The 21,661-nt window shown below is 47.6% G+C and overlaps 1 protein-coding gene across 10 annotated transcripts in view; it reads right to left on the bottom strand.

Annotated features, from left to right (window-relative positions):
- Nucleotides 1–21,661, bottom strand: part of CBFA2T3 (CBFA2/RUNX1 partner transcriptional co-repressor 3) — a 75,417-nt gene that overhangs the window by 11,640 nt on the left and 42,116 nt on the right. For 2 of the 10 annotated variants that reach the window (XM_083626271.1, XM_083626274.1), the window contains exons 3-9: nucleotides 19,609–19,686; nucleotides 15,245–15,486; nucleotides 13,382–13,471; nucleotides 8,744–8,925; nucleotides 7,869–8,119; nucleotides 3,970–4,055; nucleotides 1,424–1,622 (exon numbers count right to left, since the gene is read on the bottom strand). In XM_083626271.1, the coding sequence (XP_083482397.1) occupies nucleotides 1,424–1,622; nucleotides 3,970–4,055; nucleotides 7,869–8,119; nucleotides 8,744–8,925; nucleotides 13,382–13,471; nucleotides 15,245–15,486; nucleotides 19,609–19,686 (1,128 nt within the window). Of the gene's footprint in view, nucleotides 1–1,423; nucleotides 1,623–3,969; nucleotides 4,056–7,868; nucleotides 8,120–8,743; nucleotides 8,926–13,381; nucleotides 13,472–15,244; nucleotides 15,487–17,109; nucleotides 17,600–19,608; nucleotides 19,687–21,661 lie in introns of those variants that run through there. The other 8 variants (XM_083626273.1, XM_083626275.1, XM_083626278.1 and 5 more) reach the window with 6 other exon arrangements.

Here is a 21,661-nt window from a genome sequence, read left to right as displayed (position 1 = left end):
AGGCAGGTGGCCCTGTCTATCCGTTACACCTGTCTAGCAGGGGGATGGGGCATGCTTAAGTTATGACTGTGCGTCCAGCTGTTTGGTACAGGGCTATCTGCCCCCACAGCTAATGGTGGATGGAAGCTAGTTTAATGGCAGGGGGCCCCTCTGCCCCTGTGCAAAGTCAGTGGCACAAAATGCCATGCAGTGAGGAAGAGGGATGGCAGGGATTAGTCTAGGAAGCAAGACTGAGAATGTTAGCAGAGTCTTGCTGGAAGAGACCAAATGAGGACCCAGCTACTCTTGCATCCCACAGTCGCCAGCCATATATGTCCAGGAAGCCCAGTGGTGGGGAAGGAAGGCAACAGCCCTCCCTGATTTCTTTCAATGCCTATCATTTAGTATCGATGAATGGACTCAAATAAAAGAAATATATCCAGAGGCTAACTGCCTCTGAATGTGGAGATTCCATGCAGGCATCATGACTAATAGCCGTTGACTTCCACGAATTTGCCCAACCCTCTTTTAAAGCCATTTAAGGCAGTGGCCACCATCACCGGCCCTTGTGGCAGTGAGTTCCACAAGTTACTTGTGAAGCAGTACTTCCTTTGGTCCACCTGTAACCTCCTCGTTCCTTTCATTGGGTGATCCCCAGATTCCTGTACTGTGACGGAGAAAAAGCTTCTCTCCATCCTCTCTTTCTCCATAGGTTCTCTGTTTGTGATGCAGTCATGACAGATGTTGGAGAGGTTGATTGGAAGCTGAAGGAAACTAGCTCAGGGGCAGAGCACCTGTTTGGCATGCAGAAGGTCCCACGTTCAAATCTATGTCACCTCCAGCTTAAAGGCATCAGGTAGCAAGTGATGTGAGTGACTTTTTTTAAAAAAAACCTGAGATCCTGGAGGGCCACTGCCAGTCTGAGCAGGCAGCACTGGACAAGATGGGCAGAGATGGACATAGGAAGCTGCTTTATACCAAGTCAGGTCCTTGCTCCAAATAGCTCAGTGTCGCTGACACAACTGGCAGCAGCTATTTAGGGTTGCAGGCGGGAATTGCTTCCAGACCTACCAGGAGAGGCTGCCAGGGATTGAACCTGGGACCTTCTACATGCCAGGCAGCTGCACTTCCCTTGACTTGGGGCACTTCCAGCCTGTCACTATTTTGGAGGTGGGATTCAATCACATCCCTGCATATTCAGTCTGCACAATTAAAGCTGATTTGCAGCTCCTGCAGAACAAACCCGCTTCCCTCAGAGATTGGACTTTTTGCAACAGGCAGGAAAGGCCTGTGAGATGAGTCTAGCTTTGAGGCCCCGTCATCTAGCCTCCCTACCAACAAATAATGGGAAATTCTCATTCAATAGCTAACATCGTGTAGTCCCCCAGCAAAAAACAAACCAGGCCGAATGCTTAGGAGCCCAACCTATCCCTCGCATGGCTACCTAGAGGGGACGCCTCGGTGTTGGCAGTGCTATTGTGAGGTCGCGTGGCAGGGCTGGGCCCCTTCTTCATGTCCTCGGCGTCGCTGTAGCGACGGATCCAGTGGTTCAGCTCCTCGCGGTCGGCTTCCTGGCAGCGGCGAAGCACGGTGAGCGAGCGGCGGGTCTTCTCCACCATGTCCATGATGCAATTCAGCAGCTGCTGGGTGGAAGGCCACAACATAAGATCTTGGGTAGCCTGGGATGGGGGCACCCTCCATAGCCCTGACCTGCTGGCTCTGCCCAGGCACCACCAACCTCCATTCCCCCACAGGCCATGGTGGCCTACTTTACAGGGTTGCTGTGAGGACGGCGAGAACTCAAACCGCATCCACATCATGCATTTAAACCACATTCACACCACTTTCAGAGTCATGGCTCCACCCAAAGAACCCTGGGAACCATAGTTTCCTCACCCACAGAGCTACAGTTCCTAGCACCCATGCAAACTATAGTTCTCAGGATAATTTTTTTTTGGCAGGGAAGCCATCTGCTTTGCATATAGGTTTCCATATGGGTCACAGCCACCTCCATCTCCCCTACCTCCTTTTCCAGAAAAAAATACATTTTCCTTTTGAAAGATCACTTTGATCCTATTTTAAATAATGTGGCCAAGTTGAGTTGCTCCTGCTGTTTCCTCCTCGAAAGTTTATGTTAGGCTGCTGCTGTTTGTTCATTTGTGTGCTATTTTTATTGTCTATTACTGTCTTTTGCCTAATCTGCTTTAGCATTTGCTAACAGTTTCTTTATTGCTTGTAGGAGGGCTTATTTTGGTGTTTGTTCTGCCCCCACCCCCCGGAGAAATAAAACACCGAATAGAAATTATTAAAAGTAAATGATCCGCTGCCAGAACTTAAGAGTGTAATACATGCAGAAATATGGGACTTAAGAAACTAAGCTTACCTACATGGGTGTGAGTGTGTGCATGTGTGACAAGAGAATTGTCCTGGACAACGTTGGGCAACCTGGCACAATCCAGGTGTTTTGGACTACAACTCCCATCAGCCCCATGCTGATGGAAGTTATAGCCCAAAACATTGGGGAAGTAAGGTAGGTTAGGCTCAGAGATGGAGACTGGCCCAAGGTCACCCAGTGAGTTTCATGGCCCAGTGGAGATTTGAACCCTGGTCTCCCAGGTCCTAATCCAACACACTAACCCAGTGGTTTCCTAAATGGGTGGTGGGATTACTTAGGGGGGTACTAAAAAAAAAAGCGGGTGGCAGGGGGGTGTTGGAAGTGTAAATATGAAAAGACTGGTGCTGTGCTGTTTTCTTTGTAATTATCTGTATGGTTTTAATAGTTTGTATATGTGCATATAGTTTTAATTCTTTGAATGTTAAATTGTTTTTTAATTATCCCCCCTGTGTTTTTAGCGGTTCTTGTTTTTAATCTGCAAATTGCCTTGAGTCCCATCAGGGAAAAAGGTGGGGTATAAATAAATTAATAATAATAATAATAATAATAATAATAATAATAATAATAATAATATATTTATACCATGCCCATCTGGCTGGGTTGCCCCAGCTACATTGGGTGGCTTCCAACACATATAAAAACATAATAAAACATCAAACATTAATAGTAACAATCCAATCCAATATAAAGTCATAATAAGAATTATGACAATATTAATAAATAATAATAATAAACTACTTTAAAACTCTGAAAAGCTGGTATCACTGGATCAAGTTCAGCAGTTTTGCTGAATTAATTAAACTGAATAGTTTTAATTGGATTTTGAATAAATGTGCAATTAATTGTAACTTTTTTGAATTTTACTGTGTTATTATCCTCCTTAGCGGGATATGGAAACTGCTATTCTGAATAATGCTTTTTATAGGGTGGAGTTGGGGGCCCCAGGGGTGTGTTTGTGAAACCAAGGGGATGGTGGCCTGAGAACGTCTGGGAACTGCTGCTCTAACCACTACACACCTCCACTGCAGGTAGGTGTGTCTTCCCTGTCACCTGGTTTTCCAGCTGGTGGATGGTACCCAGAAGAGAAAAGCTAATGGGTTCTTTTTGTCAGATGGCCAGCCATTTTTGTCTTGCTTGCCTGCCACCCTGGCAAAAGCTAGCAATGAAAAAGTCCAAAGTGCATAAGCGACTGGATGCTGGCCAATACCAAGGGAAGGGTCTTTATCTCTGTGGCCCCTGTGCCAACGCAGCATCCTTCTGGAGCACAGCTGTGTATCAGTCACTTCTCTCCCCTAGGGGTTCAGCAGGCAAAACTGTTTTATTTGCTCAAGCTGTCCTAGGGATATAATTATGCAGCTTTATCATGTGGACGCCCCTCTGCTGCCAATTTCTGTCTGGTTAATTGTTTGGTGTGTTTCATCCCGGTGTTGTCCTAACCTGTTGCCAGCCTCCCTAGGGATTGTTTGATCGGAAAGCAAGGGCGTAGGTCTTGACAATCAATACGTTCATATACAAAGATCAGCGCTACAGCGTCTGCCCCACACCCAGATTCCATCCCAGCCACCGCAAGCCATGCGGTGGGATTTGGTACATACATTGTTGAGGTGCTTCCACTCCTCGGCCCACTCTCTGTCCGTTAGCCTGTGGTCGATGACTTCCTCCTGCCGGGAACTGTGCACAGCTTAAGGGAGAAGAGGAAAATATCATCAATCAGGAAGGCAGGTGGCACCTTAAACTTTTGGCATCAGGCCCTTGAGAGCAGTTGCAGAGGGGTGGGCCTGGCCACCCCACACAACACGCCCACAACACACCCACACATATAGGGCACACACAGGTAGGGATGGGTCAGTATGCCAATTCAGTTTTTCTCTTTTTCTCCCTTTCGTAGACCTAAGTTCAGCTCTCTGCTGTTCCACTTCCATATGCAATATATTAAAAGTTATCATAAAAACTTACCAGCTAGCTAGTGTAAATTTATCCTAGTTCAGAATATGCATTTCTGAATGCGGTTTTGCCTAATATACACATTTTTTGCAAAGCAAAAGGTTATTTCCACTAATGTGTGCATTTATATGCAGACTTTACCCCAGCACATGCATTTTTGCACAAGTGGCTCAGCTGGATAACTGCACTGCAAAATTCAGCTACATTTTGGTCTGCATGCTGTTTTAGAAAGTGCAGATTGGGTAGACTTGCCTTTAAATGCAAACTGAATCAAATTTCTCCCCCATCCTTGGGGACACAGCAGCTCCTGGGTCCAAGTGCCCCATCTAGGCTCCTCCTCTTTTCTCAGGCATCCAGAGCCTTAAAAGCAGGGTCCTCTGGTACCTGGTATTTCGATCACTTCTTCAGGAGCAAGCATTGGGGAACATGAGGGTGTTGATCCCCAAAGGGATCTGGCCAGGTTGTTGTCTCCATCCTGTGATTGGCCGAGGGTACTGAAAGACGGGCCTCTGGCTCCCTCGTTCTCTGCTCTGTGGTTCTTGAGCTTGGATTAGAAATGCCGGCTAACTGCCCACTCTGGCTATCAGCTCAAGACATAAGGCAGGGATGGGATGCTGAGGATTGAACCTGGGTCTTTTTAATGCAAAGCATGCTAATTCCCTTCCACTTGCTAGACCTGCTTCCTCCAAGTCCTTCTGTGGGCTCAGCCTGGCCAGGAATGGATAGCGACACGCACCTTTAAGACCACATCTCTTTAAGGGACATGCATTTACAGTAAATTTGTCTCCTATCCCTTTCTGGCTGACACTCTGTGACAGATCCCTCATGCCTCGTCTAAGGATGGAGGAGAAATTCATTTGGTCAAGTTGTTAAGCAAACCAATTTGTACCTCCTGAACTAATGCACAGATCAGAACATCATTACCCTTCACATTTCACACTCTTCCAAATGTTGCTGTACAGTTCTCAGCTGAAAAACATCCCCAAATGCATTTTTAAAAAAATAGTAATATAGATTTTATGGTAAAATACATTCAGGAATACATACACTGAGATGGATTCAAGATGACCTTAACAGAATAGAGAACTGGGTCAAAACTAACAATGAATTTCAGTAGGGGCAAATGTAAGGTTCTACACTTAAGCAGGAATTGTTAGATGTGCAAATATAAGACGGGGGACACCTGGCTTGATAGCAGTGCATGTGAAAAGGATCTGGGGGGGTCTTAGTAGACCACAAACTTAACATGAGTCAACAGTGTAATGCAGTAGCAAAAAAAGCTAACACTATTCTAGGCTGCATCAACAGAAGTAAAGTGTTCAGATCAAGGGAAGTAATAGTACCACTCTGTTTTGTCTTGGTCAGGCCCTCACAGTTTAAGAAGGATATTTAGAAACTGGAATGTGTGCAGAGGAGGGTGGCCAAGATGATGAAGGGTTTGGAAACCAAGTCTTATGAGGAACAGTCAAATGAGTTGACTGTTTAGCTTGGAGAAAAGAAGACTGAGAGATGATAGGATAGCCATCTTTGGCGATCACTCGTAGCCGAGTAAGATTGTCTTCCATGAACATGGTCTTAACACTGAGTCCGAAAGTGACTGTGGAGGCCAATTCTGGACCCACACGTCCTTCCACAGTGGGGACATAGGTTTCTGGATGGGAGTTGATCATGGTGAGGGTTTGCCAAACGAGCCTTCCTCTTAACACGTTTCTCCCTTTCGTCCTGAGTTCAAGTGTTTTCAAAGTCCATGACACCTTTGGTAAAGGCTGTTCCCCATTTGGAGCACTCACAGGCCATTGTTTCCCAATTGTCAGTGTTTATACTACATTTTTAAAGATTTGCCTTGAGAGAGTCCTTAAACCTCTTTTGTTGACCACCAGCATTACGCTTTCCATTTATAAGTTTGGAATAGAGTAGTTGCTTTGGAAGATGACAATCAGGCTTCTGAACAACATGACCAGTCCAATGAAGTTCAAGTTGAAGAATCATTGCTTCGACACTGGTGATCTTCGCTTCTTCCAGTACACTGGCATTAGTTCGCCTGTCTTCCCAAGTGATGTGTAAAATTGTTTGGAGACACCGTTGATGGAACCTTTCAAGGAGTTGGAGATGGTGTTTATAAGTGGTCCATGTTTCACAAGCATACAGTAAGGCTGGTAGTACAATAGCTTTGTAAACAAGAATTTTGGGTTCCCTGTGAAAGTCTTGGTCCTCAAACAACACTCTGCACTTCGATGCTGGATTTTGGCATCAATGTCAGCCCTCGTGGAAAGATAACTGCCCAGGTAGCAGAAGCAATCGACACTTTCCAACGTTACACCATTGAGTTTGATTTGTGGTGCTGCAGAGGGGTTGTTTTGTGCTTGTTGGTGCAGCACTTTGGTTTTTTGGATGTCGAGCAATAGGCCAAGCTTTTTGTAAGCTTCTGCGAAGATATTTAGGATGGTTTGGAGGTCATCCTCTGAGTGTGCACACACTACATTGTCATCAGCATACTGAAGCTCTATGACAGAAGTTATGGTAACCTTACTCTTTGCTTTCAGCCTACTCAGATTAAAGAGCTTTCCATCTGTCCGATATATGATTTCTACTCCGGTGGGGAGTTTCCCTTTGACAAAGTGTAGGATAATGGTGATGAAAATAATAAATAGAGTTAGGACGATAACACAACCCTGTTTAACACCTGATCCCACTGTGAATGGTTCACTTTGAGAGCCATTGTTATCTGCGATTGTTGTTGTCATATTATCATGGAGGAGCCAAAGGATGTCCACAAATTTATCTGGGCAGCCAATTTTAAAGGACAGTCCACAGGGCATTAAGATTTACTGTGTCAAAGGCCTTAGTCAGGTCAATAAACACCATGTACAGGGGTTGGTTTTGCTCTCTGCATTTTTTTTGAAGCTGTCGAGAGGTGAAAATCATGTCCACTATCCCCCTAGAAGGTCAAAAACCATTTTGGGATTCAGGAAGGGTAGCCTCAGATATTGTTAGGAGATGATCTGCTAAGATCCTTGCAAGAATTTTGCTGGCTGCAGCTATTGAAGGGCTGTCTGAAGGAAGATGCAGCAACCTTGTTTTCTGCTCCTACGGAGGGTAGGACCTGAACCAAGGAATTCAAATTACAAGAAAGGAGAGTCCAACTAAACATTAGGAATAACTTTCTGATGGTTAGAGCTGTTCAGGAGTGGAATGGACTACTTCGTAAAGGAGTGGACTCTCCTTCATTGGAGGTTCTTAAGCATTGTTTGGATGGCCATCTGTTATGTATGTTGTTGAGATTCCAGCATTGCAGGGGGTTGGACTAGATGACCCTTTGATCCCCATCCAACTCTACAATTCTATGATTCTGTGAGTTAAAATAAGTTTGCAAATACATTTTCTGTGGTAAGATTAAAAATTAAAAAAGATATTGGTAAAAGAAATTTTTTTGAATGGTTAATAATAATAATAATAACAATAATAATACACAGATTACTGTGAAAACTGGATGGGATGGGCACAGAACAGAAATAGGCAGCTCCTCCCATCCAGCCCCCATGCCACTTACCAGCTTGCCGGTGGCGTTCCCTCAGCTCCCGAGGGTCAGGGTGCCGGTAGGCGTCCCGGTAGTGGTGTGCTATGGCCATGTCCTCGAGGCGGTAGTGCTGGGGAGGGGGAGGCGTGGGGTGGGGCAGCCCATTGGGCTGGTGGCTGATCCCATTGCTGGGACTGTAGCGCTGGGCGGGGCTCATCGTGCATGGCCTTTTGGTGAGGTGTTCTGGGTGCAGAGGGTCACGGTCCAAGCCATTGTCTTTGGTCCTGTCCCGGAAAGAGGGTGGAGCGTCATACGGGTTTTACAGAACCAAGCATCCTTAACCAATAGTTCAGAATAGTAACAGCAGGGACAGAACTAACAGTCAGTCCTCAAGAGCCAGGCACACTTTTCGAAAGGAGCGCAGTCCGGGTCTATGGATATAGCACCTTCCTTTGGAGCAAGAACAGCCAACCTGGTGCCCTATGCTAATGTGGTTAGGAGACTACAACTCCCATTATCCACAACCACTGACCAAGCTGCCTGGGGCTGATGGGAGTTGGAGTCCCACAATATCTGGAGAAAAGCATGCTGCCTTTTCTTGCCCCAGAGTCAAAGTTGAGGATGCTGTGGACCAAGACTCCCATTAGGTTGGGGGAAAAATAGTGTCCCACTGTTGCTGTAATCTGGAGGGCACCAGATCGGCAAAGCCTGAGCCAAAGGCACAAAAGAGTGGTTTCCTACATTTTGCATTTCTTGCTCCAAGCTGCCTTGGAGATCCTTTGATCGAAAGGCAGCCTGCAAAACATCCCCAATAAATAAGAACTTGTTGGGGCCAAGCCTCCACCCAGCCTAGCACACCAACTCTGGCCAATCCCCCCACCTTGCTTTTTACCCACAGAGGCCTGTACCTGTCTGGTGTCCTTCTTTTGCCCCCCTCGTTGACCTCCAAGAGCAGCTCTGAGGAGTCGATGGGGGAGGAGGCGTTGGCGTCCAGGAGGAGCTGCTCGTGCTGCGCTAGGTATTGTGCAGGCGTCTGCTTGGCCATGCGGGCGCAGTGGAGGAGCTCGCGCTGCAGCAAAGGCAAGTTGGCCTGGAAAGAGGGCAGAAGGTGGAGAAGGTGAGGAGTGCTCTCCTTAAGAAGGAAAAAGAACAGCAGGCTGTGGTTTCAATATAAGCAACTATAGCCTGGCCTGGATACTGAACGACAGGGCTTGGCATTTTTTTCAGCAGGGGGCCAGTCCACCTTCTCCGTCATGAATTTGTCCAGTCCTCTTTTAAAGCCATCTAAGTGGGAGGTCATCACTGTCTCCCGGAGGAGTGAGCTCCACAGTTTTAACCATGCCCTTTGTGAATAAATACCATATTTTTCGCTCTATAAGACGCACCAGACCCTAAGACACACCTAGTTTTTGGAGGAGGAAAACAAGAAAAAAAATATTCTGAATCTCAGAAGCCAGAACAACAAGAGGGATCGCTGCGCAGTGAAAGCAGCAATCTTTCTTGCTGTTTTGGCTTCTGGGATAGCTGCGCAGCCTGCATTTGCTCCATAAGATGCATACACATTTCCCCTTACTTTTTAGGAGGGAAAAAGTGAGTCTTATAGAGCAAAAAATATGGTACTTTCTTTCACCTATCCAGAATTCTTTAACATTCAGCTTCATTGGATGTCCACTGGAGAGAGAGAGATGGAGAGAAACATACTCTATTCACTTCCTCCATGCATCACTTCTACTGTGTCACTTCTAACTTGCCTTTTCTCTAAACTTAAATGTTCCAGAATCTGAAGGCTTTCTTCAGAGTAGCTCCAACCCCTGGATCATTTGGGTTTCCCTCTTCTGAACCCTTTGCAACACGGCAGTATCTTTTTTTTTAGATGAAGCAGCCAGAACCGTACACAGCATTCCAAATGCGGTCATGCCACAGAGTTGCATAATGTTACGATATCTGCGGTTTTATTTCCGGTTCCTTTCCTGATCATCTCAAAAACAGGGAGCCACTGCTGAAAAGGCCCTTTCCCCTTGCTGTCCTCCTCTGAGCCTCCCTCAAAGAAGGGACTGGTACTGGAAGTGGGCTTAGGAAGGGACAGAGCTGTGTCAGGTGCCTGGGGAACGCAGAGTTCACTCGAGCGGGGGCTGCTCTCATTGCTCCATTGAGAAAACAATGGCCCCCAGGCAGCCTCAGCGTCTATCAATGAGACTGTGCTGGCTCTACTCCAGAGAAGCCGGCGAGGGTCCCATGGCCCTGCGAGGTCATTCCCATCTCTCCTTTGCACAACGGAAAGTGTTTGTAAATAAGCTTTCTCCCCTTTGCTCCTTTGACTCCTCACCCCACCCAGCGAGTTTCTCACGAAGCTCCAGCCCTCCAAGAAGAGCATCCGCAGGAGCAGGAGCAATTAAGCAAGCCCAGAGCAGAGCTTTGTGCCGTCAGCCAACCCTGGTTTCCTATTTAGGCAGCTGATCGCCAGCCAAATCCCCATCTGTTGGACATGTTAGAGCGAGGACTGATGAAATCCACTGCTGTGGATTCCAGGGCAGCAAACATTCCCCCCCTCAGCTCTGCCGCCCCCCCTTCGTTCTTCCTCCATCTCCCTCCTTCCCTCTCTCCCCTGCCCTCTCCATCCCCCCCACCCCCAGTCACCATCACATTTCAAGAAAGAAAAACAATGAAAAGAAATAAATAACATCTCTGGGAAAGGCGCGCCGGAGGCCGCCTGGTTGCAGTTAGGGTAATGAGAAGCATCTGGAGCCCTGGGTGGAAACAGCTGGAAGCAGGGTGGGTGCTGGAGAGAGGAGCAGGAGGGGAAGAGATGGGGAGAGGGCTATCAAAGGGCTCCTTTCTCATTCAAAACACTGAGTCTCTCTCCTTTCTCTGTCTCTCTGCTGGCAGAAAGGCGCCAGGCTTGCGGTCTGCCCCCCAAAAACTCTGCCAGGAAGAGACAAAGTGGTGGTGGTGATGGTGGGGTGGGGGTGGGATAACGGACCAGTTTTCCCAGGAGTTGCTCAGCATTAGAGCCAAACTAGACACGGTGTCTGAGGCAAGGAATGACTTTGCGCCGTTTGGCCTTTTTGCTAAGGAAAAGAAAATACAGTACAAGCCCTCTTTCTCCCCCCCCCACCTGAATTGGGATTTTAGTCTGGGGTTAGCGGGCTTTAAATATTTGGCCTTGCCACAGCCCCAATGAGAATTGCATTCTCTCTCCTCCATGGCTTGCTATTTGCAAGTGGATGAAAGCTTCCATTGGTGGGAAATGGATTTTCAATGGATTAGAGTGTGGGCTGGGTGGGCTGCCATGGTCCCAGTCTGTCTCAGGCCTCTTTGCATTGGTTGGTTTTTTAAAAAACAAAAGCACCCAAAAAACATTACATGCAGGGCCAAATTAAGTGACAATTGCCCATGCTTTGGATGCAAAAAGCTTCCAGATTCAGTCTCCAAGTATGCCTGGGAATGACCTCTCTGCCCCTGAAGAGCTGCTGGCCACCAGTTTTGGCAACACACAGCTAGATGGCCCAATGACCGGACAGGGCTTAAGCCAGCTTCCTATGCTCTGAATGGTGCAGCTGATAAATTGCTGAGCGTGTACAATAGTAGAAAAAACATAGCATAGGCATCCCCCTAAAGGTCATGTGCAGAGTGTCCTTCTTCTTCCCCCCAGGGATCGAAAACCTGCCTGGAAGCCATTCCATCCTCATTCTAGACATACAGTGCCTCTCTGTGGTTAATCGCATATCCTCCAACTTCCCACTGATCAAAATTGGGACACTTGTTTTTTGGTCCCAAGCTCTCATGGGAGCCAGGTGACCTTCGTGAGAGCGAAAAATGAGCTTCTTTCGGTCTGGCACTCTGCTTGCGCCAAAGCATTGGACCAAAAAATGGGACATTCCAGGGTCTAACCAGAAGTCGGGATGTCTTCTGTAATCCCAGGATGCTCTGCTGAAAATGGGACGGTTGAAGAGTATGTAATTGGTGATGAGAAAAATGCACTCTGCACATACTCAGAGGCAGGGCCAAACTCTAGCAAGTTCCAGTTTGCCTACATCTGAAGGAGTTTGGGTTTCTGCTTAGGGCCAAACGGCACATTATAGCAAGCATGCATATATTGCGTGCTTGTTTTCCTTTCTTAAATAATAGCCTTGAGGGAGGCAAGGCAGGGAAGAGATAATCAGGACTGGGGCCCTAAGGCAGGTAAAGGATGTCATTCCCTTGCTTTCCCGCTCGGCGGTCCCGATCCTGATCAGCCCCCTCCAACTGCTGTTCAGCAAAGACTGCACATCACTACTTACAGGCTTAACGTAATATGTGGTTTGACCCTGGGTCAGCATTTCTGGATGGGCTACGTGGGTCAGCAGGAAACCTCTGCTCAGGAAATATTTTTTGCGGCTTCTCTAGAGCCATGGAAATCACAGCCCCAGAGAAGTGGGAGGGTGGGGGTGGGGAAGAGGCAAAAGGCAAAAGGCAAGTCTTCTGTCTTTCATGCCTCTCTGATAAACAAGGGCAGCTGTGAGCAGCCTTTGCAACTTCTGCTAGAGAGATCCCGTCTTGCTTGATTCCACAGAAATGCCAGGGCTCAACAGATCCTCAGATTGCAGGATGGGCCTGGCACTAAGCAAGAGAGAGACATGGGAAGACGCTGATCAAAGCTCAGAGACAATTGCTTGATATATTCTCTCTGTCCTGGCCATTGCAAAGAGGATTTGTTTTCTGAAAACAGCAGACCTTGCTATGCAGCAGAAGTCAATGCAGTGGGAGTGAGAAGGAAAGGAATGAAGGGTTGGGGGGGGGGTGTCACGGCCAGCCCTGACATTAGACAGTGAGGTGGATCTTACCTTTGAGATGACACATCCTGAACATTTTTAATTGTGTAATCAGCTCCAAAGCTTGCGGTAAGCCTCCCTCGGGAGCTGCTGCCAGTCTCCATAGGAGAAAACAGCCTACCCATCTGATCCCTCTCGCAGAAAGAGTCATAGCTCAGTGGGAGAGAAGGTCTCAGGTAGGGCTGGGAGTTTCCCCTGCCTGAAGCCCTGGAGAGCTGCTGCCAGACAGTTTAGGTAATGCTGAGCTAGAACAAGGGTCTGACTCAGGAGAAGGTAGATTCCTCTAGTCCTATTTTAACCAGACCTTTCTTGAGAACCATGAGGACTGGAATCTTATTATTCTGTTTGAGGGAAGGGTAGAACATCTGCTTTGTATGCAGCTGGTCTAGACAGTACTTAACCAGAAGGGGTAGTGAACTGGCTCAGTGTAAGATAGCTTCCAATGTTCCAGGACGTGTCTTGACCAGTCCAGGAAGTAGAGAACCAACCAAGCTTTATGTGTGGATGATGGTTCCTGGAAACCATCAACTTCTTCCAAGGGGAAGGATCTGCCAGGACCTGACACAATGGTGTCTAGGTGCCTCTGAGAGAGAGAACAAGTTGGCCCAAGCATTCTAGGATCCAACTTGCATTCAGCTGTGTGAAAAGGTGTCTATGCAATAAAGAACCTCCCCAAAATTATGAAGCGGGTATGAGTTCAAGTCGTGCAAGACAGAAGCATTATAAAGGGTCTACCTTCAAGAATGGGATGACGAAAGGACGCAGAGGGAAGTTTGTGGCCTCCTGGAGCTTGGAGTGGAATTCCTCAATGGTCAGCGTGGAATTCTGCAAAGTAGAAACAGCACGGGGTCAACGATACTGAGGACTCATGTCCAGCAAATTCTCTTCACTGGTCTGGCTCGTACCTTACTTTAAACCACCGCAGCACCCTGGTGGAATGGAAGTGTGGCAATTTTCTCTCCATGCACCAGCATGCTTGCCTTTAAACCATAGTTAAGCTTAACTTAACTTTGGAGATGGGGCCATGGCTCTCTGGTGGAATATCTGTTTTGCATGCAGAAGGTTCCAAATTCAATCCCCGGCATCTCCAGGTAGGGCTAGGAGAGACTCTTATCTGAAATCCTAAAGAGCAACTTCCAGTCTGTGCAGACAACACTGAATTAGATAGACCAGTAAAAGGCTGCTTCCTAAATGTGATTTAAATGGATGATGTCAATCATATTGGGGTTCTTTAATCATGTGCTGCCCCCCCACCCCGGTTTTTATCAGAACCGCATTGCATAGGGAGTTTTTACTGTGTATTCATGAAAACTGATGCCACTGCCATGCTACAATTAGTGATATGGGGGGGAAGCTCCCATGGTTCCAATGGGAGCTTATTACCTGTCACTAATTGCAGAATTGAGGGGGTGATTTGGGCAGAAATCATGGCTGGGGAGGAAAGGTGGGGGGAAACTCCTCTCCTCCTTATAAGGTGAGGGTCCATTAAAAAAAATCCCTTGGTTGATTGTTAAGGAAACAGATACAAGCAATTGGAAGTCATGCCTCATTAGGCCCTCTGTGTTCGTACATCCTTACACATCTCTGCCAATGACCTTCCCTCCTCCACTGTCCCCCACATCACCCAGAGGTCTCCTGCTCTCCCTCAAATGACTCCACCCTTTCCCTCTTGTTTTGTGCAGCATGGATATCAGCACAAACCACTGGCTTACATTTGCAGCTGAGGGCATTGCTAAAGGCACAAGAGCCACTAAGAAACTGGCAACACCCCTGCCACAATATGGATATGGTTTGCTTGCCTTGCTGACAATTTGACAGGGGCAAGGGCACTTAATTTTTTTTTTTTTTTGTATCGGATGACATAACCCTGTCCAGCTAAGCAAAGTAATTACAACTAAGTAATATCAAGCTGAGCAAAGTATTACCACGTTGCATGACCATAACTTCCAGAGTATGAATCTGTTGCAGCGCAAATGACAAAGAATCTTGGGAGATAGCATGCATCTGGTGAAAGGGACCCCAGATTACGCTCTAATAAATGTGTTTGCATCCGAGGCAGTGGTGGGGAACACTTTTTAGCCCAAGGGCCGGATTTCCTCACATGCAACCTTTCGGGGACCACATGCCAGTGGAGCCAAAGGCAGGTGTAGGTGGAGCGACAGATGTGACCTTTGTGCGGTCAAAGTCAGAGGTTTGTGGATAATCCACACCCCACACTTCTCCCATCCATGCATGCAAGAGGCAGGATCCCAGTTCAGGGACACATTCCAGCCAGTCAAAGCACTCAAACAGGCTGCAGAGCAGGACCATTGTGGGGTATGGCCTGAGAAGAGTCCCCTGAAGGGCCATATTTCCCCCCTGGCCCTGATGTTTCCCAGCCTTGCTTTAAGGTGCCCCAAATGTCCACAGTGCACCTGTAGCAGGTGTAATGAGAAGAGTAACGGCATTGCAGTTTAACACCACCCACTGCTGCCTTCTTTGCAAAAAGTATTTTAACAAGCTGCAATGGCTACCAGGTCCTCCGCCCCCCGCAAAGGATCTCTGACAGAAGACAGGGATCTCGCTGCCAAGGGCAGAGCGCGCAGGCCGTGAGCTTACCACGAGGCCCAGCACCAGGGCACGAACGCGCTCCCCGATCTCCGGCGAGATGTCGTTGCCGAACTGCTGCAGCGTGGTCAGGAAGCGCTTCAGTTTGCTCAGCTGGCGTGCCCCGCAGGCCGGAGGGAGTTGGTGGTTGGACAGCGAGGCCGTGGAGGAAGTCGCAGGCCCATTGCTGAAGCCATTGGGGGTGGAGGGCGCACCGTTAATCGCCGTCGGGGAGTGGCTGCTTCCATTCATTACTGCAAGGAAAAAAGAGAGAAAGCGGTAACAAGAGGGGGTCTGCTATTGCAGTCTTGCATATAGTAAGGCACTGTGGGATAAGGGGAAAAATCATAGTGGATCCCAGAGGCTCTGTGTTAGTCAACAATGGGACACAGTTGCAAAAATGGCTATGGCCCTTTGGGGAGAGGTTTTGCAGGAGGATCCCAGGGAAGGGGAAGGCTATGCCTTTTAGCACCAACAAACCCCATGAGCTTTTCAGGTGGAGGCGAAATATAGATGCTAAACCAGTTGAAAAAAAAGACCAAGCAAGCTTGGCAGATGTGCATCCCTGGAAAAAGGAATAAGATCAGTGGAGTTAACACTTGCTGGTTTGGAGTAGGGGCTGGCTTTTTACCTGAAGGGGTTTTATGTGCATGAAAGCTAGGTCATTTGAAAGAGGCATACTTTTAAATCATTTTGCAGATGCAAACAAACAGTATTTTTTCCTCCTCCCTGAAAGAGAGAGCGACCCTAAAGACACTCTTCTCAAATGGGTTTGTCTGAGCTCCACAAGACCCCAGCTGCTTCCCTTAGTCAGTGAGGGAGGAACAAGAGGAATGAAACAGTCTTATCCAGCTGGAGGGAATGCACAGGGTTAAATCCTGCTCAGAACTGTCAGGCTGCAGAAAGATGTCCCAAAGGCAGATTATTGACCACTGTATGGTCTTCTGCAATGTTAGTAAAGTGAACGGAGACTTGTGCAGGAGACATTTTCTGGTGGATTGGGACCCGGCTGCCTAACTCCAGAGAAGCAACAGTGCTCTAAGAGTCAAGGCAGAAACTGTAATATCCTGATGCTAAGATTCTAAAAAGCAAACACATCCCATTTACTAGGGAGCAAGTCCCATTCTTGGGATGATGTGCTTCCAAGAAAAGGAGTGTTTTTCCAAAGAAGCAAATCCCTCCAGCTAAGTGTGGATAGGATTGTGCCATAAATATCCTAGAATCATATTCCAAGGCTAATTGTCTTCCTGACGAGCCCTACTGCTTCCAAGACCTTTCCACACAAGATGCTACCCCCCCCAACGCCCAGCTGACCTCCCCACCCTGAAGCAGTAAACAAGAGCTGAAAAGCCGGCCTACAATAACAAATCTAACTGTGCTGAACAGAGGCAACATATTCCCAGACTGCAAAAGCTGCCTTCCAGCCCTGTGCTTTTACACGTGTTCTTAGGCCAGAGACTAATGACAGATTTTGAAGCAGTATGAAAGAGATGTTGTGGTTCTCTCTCTCTCTCTCTCTCTCTCTCTCTCTCAACTTTTGATCCTCTCAAGCCAAACAGGTGTTGCAGGTTTAAAAAAAAACCCACAGGAGCTCCCCTGCAAAGCCTGTTTATCAGAGGTCAAAACCTAACTTGTTTGCCCACCCCCTTGCAAGCAGCCATCCCTCCTCCCCAAGGACCCTCAGAAAATGTAGAAACGCCTGTCTCTCCGCAGTCAGGGCTGAGAAAGAGCAGGCAACAATGTGCCCCAGGCAGACACTGTCCCCTGCCTTGGAGGGAGAGCCCAGCATCCTTCTTGGGAACAAAAAGAGACCCTGAGCAGTCCTCGGAAGGTGCCAAGTTTGCCTTGCCTAGTTTCAGTCGTTACTAATCACTAACCTTTCCCGCTGTGGCACTGACACCTCCTTGGGAAGCCGCAGCCGTCGGGGCTTTTGCCGTGTGTTCCTGGGCTCCTGCTCAGTCTCCGGCAGGGCGAGAACCGCCGCTTGCTAAAGAGGTGCCGAAAATAACCGCTCGGCCACAACTGCTTTTATTCGAGTGACAGGTGTGTTACTAAGTTAAACTCTGCATATGTCTCTGACGCTTTAGGGATGGGGGCTGCGTTTGTGGGTCCTCCTCGGTGGAGAGCTGCGTTTGTGGGTCCTCCTCAACTAAAAGAGGGAAAGGATATTTGGAAAAAGTGGGGCACGTCAGCCATCAAGCTGCCGAAGTGCCCTAATTGCACTGGGGAAATAATGGAAGGTGTCCTTAGGATGCACCTGTGCTCAATCTGCTCTGAGGTCGAAGAGGGCCTGTGTGCTGTTGCCTCTTTGCAGAAGTGAAGGCATATGTGTCAGCTTGCAAGTTTGGCAGGCGGTGGGGGAAGGGAGGCAGGGTTCAGGCTCTTGTCTCCTATGAAACTTTTTTTATTCACAAATTATGCAAATTAAAAAATGCAAAGTTCGTTTAATACTTTTGTATCCTTTGTTCAGGTCGTGGCTCTCCAGTGTAGCTCCCAAAATATATTTGCATGGGCAAGTTTATATGCATAGATGCAAATTTAGGACTGTACCAATGGGAATGCAATAAATCTCACCGCAGTGGGGGAAACTGGCCACTTCCTCAGTGCTCTATTACACACACACACACACACACACACACACACACATCCCCCCCCTTCTGTATTATTTTCACAGAGATCACCAACAATGCTACAGACACAGCTATTATTTTGTAATAGTCTGCACGGGGAGTAGAATGGAACACCTTGATAGCTGTTGGAATTGAAGTCACAGAATGGGCAGTGTCCTACAGCCACCACTCTGTGTATGTAAGAAAAACTTGTAATTGGACACTGTTCTTTTGAAGGGTTAATTTGAACCAAGACCTATTATCCCTAGTCCATATTATATACAGTGGTACCTCTGGTTATGAACTTAATTCGTTCCGGAGGTCCAGTCTTAACCTGAAACCGTTCTTAACCTGAGGTACCACTTTAGCTAATGGGGCCTCCCGCGGCCGCACAATTTCTGTTCTCATCCTGAGGTAAAGCTCTTAACCCTAGGTCTGTAACCCAAAGTGTTTGTAACCCAAGGTACCACGGTATTGCACATGCAGTGGTTAATCCCCTTGACACCAATTGACTGAGCTGGTGTGATGACTGCACAGTAAGTTTGCAAATATTCCGACTGGCCCAGGGAAGCAAAGCTATCAGAATACTTGCAGTCCAATTTACCTGAGGGAAAGGTACATTGTCATTTTGACTGGGATTAAAATTCCACACAGGTCTTAGGAGCAGGCACAGCTTTGTGGGGTGGGATAAGAAGTGGGAAAAGATCCTAGACTGATGGAAAGATTAGGGGCAGAGGACCCAGAGGCAAAGTACTTGAAGAATGTGGAGCAAAGTAGGCAACTGACTTTCTGAGAGGAATATTACTGAAGTAAATAGAGAATAAGAGAAAGGAGCTGAATTTTATTTATTGATTTGGACTAACTAGTCCATTCTGTGGTTGAAGGCCTCTATCAGGCAGTAACAATAACACAAGCAGGTGCCTCAGAGCATGATAAAAGTTTCCCCACTTTCTTCACTGACCAACCACAATGCTCCCACTATACCTGAAGCATTGGGAGGTGGTGCCTCCAGGACAGAAGGTGCAGCTTTCTTGGTGTCTGTCTTTACAAAGATTCTTTACAAACGATTTGCCATTACTCAGTTGAAGATGCCAACTGACTAAATGTACACAAATTTAAAATTGCCTACCCCCTAACAGTGAGGCAGGTGAAATGAGATACACCCAAAGGACATTACAAAGAGGTAGGGAGAAGAAGAAGATTTCCTGTGATGCTGGCCAACTGGGAACCCTCTGAGAGTGAAATGGGGGGGGGGGTTGCCAACCTATGGGGCAGCACCCTATAGACAACACTGCCTGCACCAACTCCAGCAAAAGTGCATTTGCTCCCCTCCTGTATTTACCTAGGGGAGAGGTGAGCAACCTCAGATCTGGGGGACAAATGTGGCCCTCCAGACCTCTGTGTCTGGCTCTTGGGACTTTCCCCCCAGGCCATACCCTTCCTAGCCATACCCTCTCTGGTCTTGTTTCAAACCCTTATTGAGCTTTCCCCCCCCCCCCCGGGCTGGAATGTGTCCTTGAACTTTGATCAGGCCTCCTGCTTGCCCAGATAGCAGATCATGTGAGTATGTGTCAAAATTTGCCTACTGTACAAAGGTAAAACATGCATTGTTCCACCCACTTTCATCCACCACAGGCATGCGGCCCCTGGAAGGTTCCCCTGAAGAGAATGTGGACCTCGGGTTTCCCCCGCCCCTGCTCTAGGGGAAGCAAAGCTGAGCTACAGCTTCTGCGTCTCTTGCTGACGGGCACGTTTCATCTTACTTACAGAGACACACCATGGACCATTTCAAGCAACCATGAAAACGGCCGCGGGGCAGAAACATCGGCGGCCCAGCTTCACGATCTGCAAGCAAAATAAAACATACGCTATCAGGAGAGACCAGAGGTGGTGGGGCGCTTCCTTCCTGAAGTCCCTGATCAGTGCTGGGGCAGGGCCTTAAGCTTATCCATCTTGGCTGGGAGATTTCCTTCCAGCGTGTGAGTTTAGTTGCAGGTGCAAAACTCTTAACCAATACTGTCCCTTCTGCCTGAGGGTGTCCTGGAAAGATATGGGTTGGTCATGCAATGCCCAAACAAAGATTAAGGTTGTGCCAAGAAGCTTATGCTAAACCAGCTTCATAAACTGCAATGCAGATTGAAGGAAGCCACTCCCAGCTTCCTAGATTGCCAAATTAGTGTGGCTTGCCTGCCCGTATTACAGACCCTCCCTATTTTCCTGGGACAGTCCCAGATTCACAGAAGCTTGTCCTGGTTTCTGATTTGATCCCAGAATGTCCTGCTTTTCCTTAGGTTGTACCTATTTTCATTGGAGAAATGTTGGATGGTATGGTATTCTCAACTGAAGGAGCCGGGGGCTGACAACTCACTGTCTTGATGACATTTGAGACTCACAAATGGTTGCTCTTTGGCTTGTTGATTAGGGGTGTTGTTGCCAGATACTCAAAAGGATTGGGGGCCCAAATTTGCACAGGTGCCTAGAGTGCCTGTGGGCAGGTGGAGAGGGTGGGTGGCATCTCCTTTAGGTCTCTGCATCTGGCCTGAAGAACTCTCCCCAGACTACACACCTCACTGGCATTGCTTCGCACCCTGGGAATATATTTTTTCCAGTTGGAATGTGTCCTTGAACTCTGATAATGCTTTTTGCTCATCCGAATGGAGGTTAGATAGGGATGCACGAGTAGAAAATTGCCTACAGTAGGGTGCTAATATTTGCATTTGTTGCTCCACCCACTTTTGCCTCTGGCCCCACCCACCACCGGCATACAGCCCTTGAGGTTGTCAGGAAAGGAATGAGTCCTTCAGACTGAGATAGGTCCCCACCCTTGATCTATAGCTATGCATGCCATAAAGCCAGCTCCATGATGAAATGGGACCTGTTCTAGAAAGCACAACCATGTGGATGTGTTTGTTTGTTTTCTAGATAAGAAATCTGCCTGGCAACAACCCACTTTCCAGGTTAATGGACTTTGACCTGAAGCCTGGTGAACAGCTCTCCAACAGCTGTATTGGGTTTTTTTTATTAATTAAGTGCATGTATCGGTCGCTTTGTAGAAGAGTTTCAAAGCGATTTAGCCAGATAAAATACAACAAATAGAGCCAATTTAAAACCAGAAAAGATTTATAACAACGAACAATGCAAAATGCATACGGTGCTGATCACAAGATAGTGACGTGATTGTCAGTGTTAACAAACGTTTGGAAAGTATAGAATAGCCTTTCCTGATCTGGTATGCTCTAACTGTTTGGGACTACAACTCCCATCAGCCTCAGCCAGCAAAGCTGGGGTTGATGGGATATGTGGTCTAAAAAAACAGAAGGGTACCAGGTTGGCGGATGCAGTATAGATTCAAAAACATACAACAGAAATTAAGAGAAGGAAGGGGCATGGGAATGTAGAGCACCTCTGATTTCCACCAATGTGGCAAAGAAAATCTACAGAGGGTGTGTGGTGTCCTCCCCACCCCTGCCCCTCGCTTCCTCATGCAACAAGCCTGGCTCACTATGACATAAGAACAAAGGAGAAGGACTGGCTTGATCAGAAAGGGTCAGATGGATTAAGGGAACTTGGGCTACAGAACTGACAAACATGTCCGGTTCAGAACCAATTCAAGATGTAAGAACATAAGAAGAGCCTGCTGGATCAGGCCCACTAGTGGCCCATCTGGTCCAGCATCCTGTTCTCACTGTGTCTAGTCAGATGTTGCCGGGAAGCCTGCAAGCCGGTCCTGAGCACAACAGCCCTCTCCCCTGCTGCAGTTTCCAGCAGAAGGGGAGGCAGGACATCATTAGTAACCATTGCAACTTGCTTGTTGACATCA

This window comes from Podarcis filfolensis (assembly GCF_964270895.1).
Source record: "Podarcis filfolensis genome assembly, chromosome: 8".
NCBI classification, from domain to species: Eukaryota; Metazoa; Chordata; class Lepidosauria; order Squamata; family Lacertidae; genus Podarcis; species Podarcis filfolensis.
The sequence above is the reverse complement of the archived record's forward strand: the minus strand, read 5'-3'. Positions and strand labels throughout refer to the sequence as shown.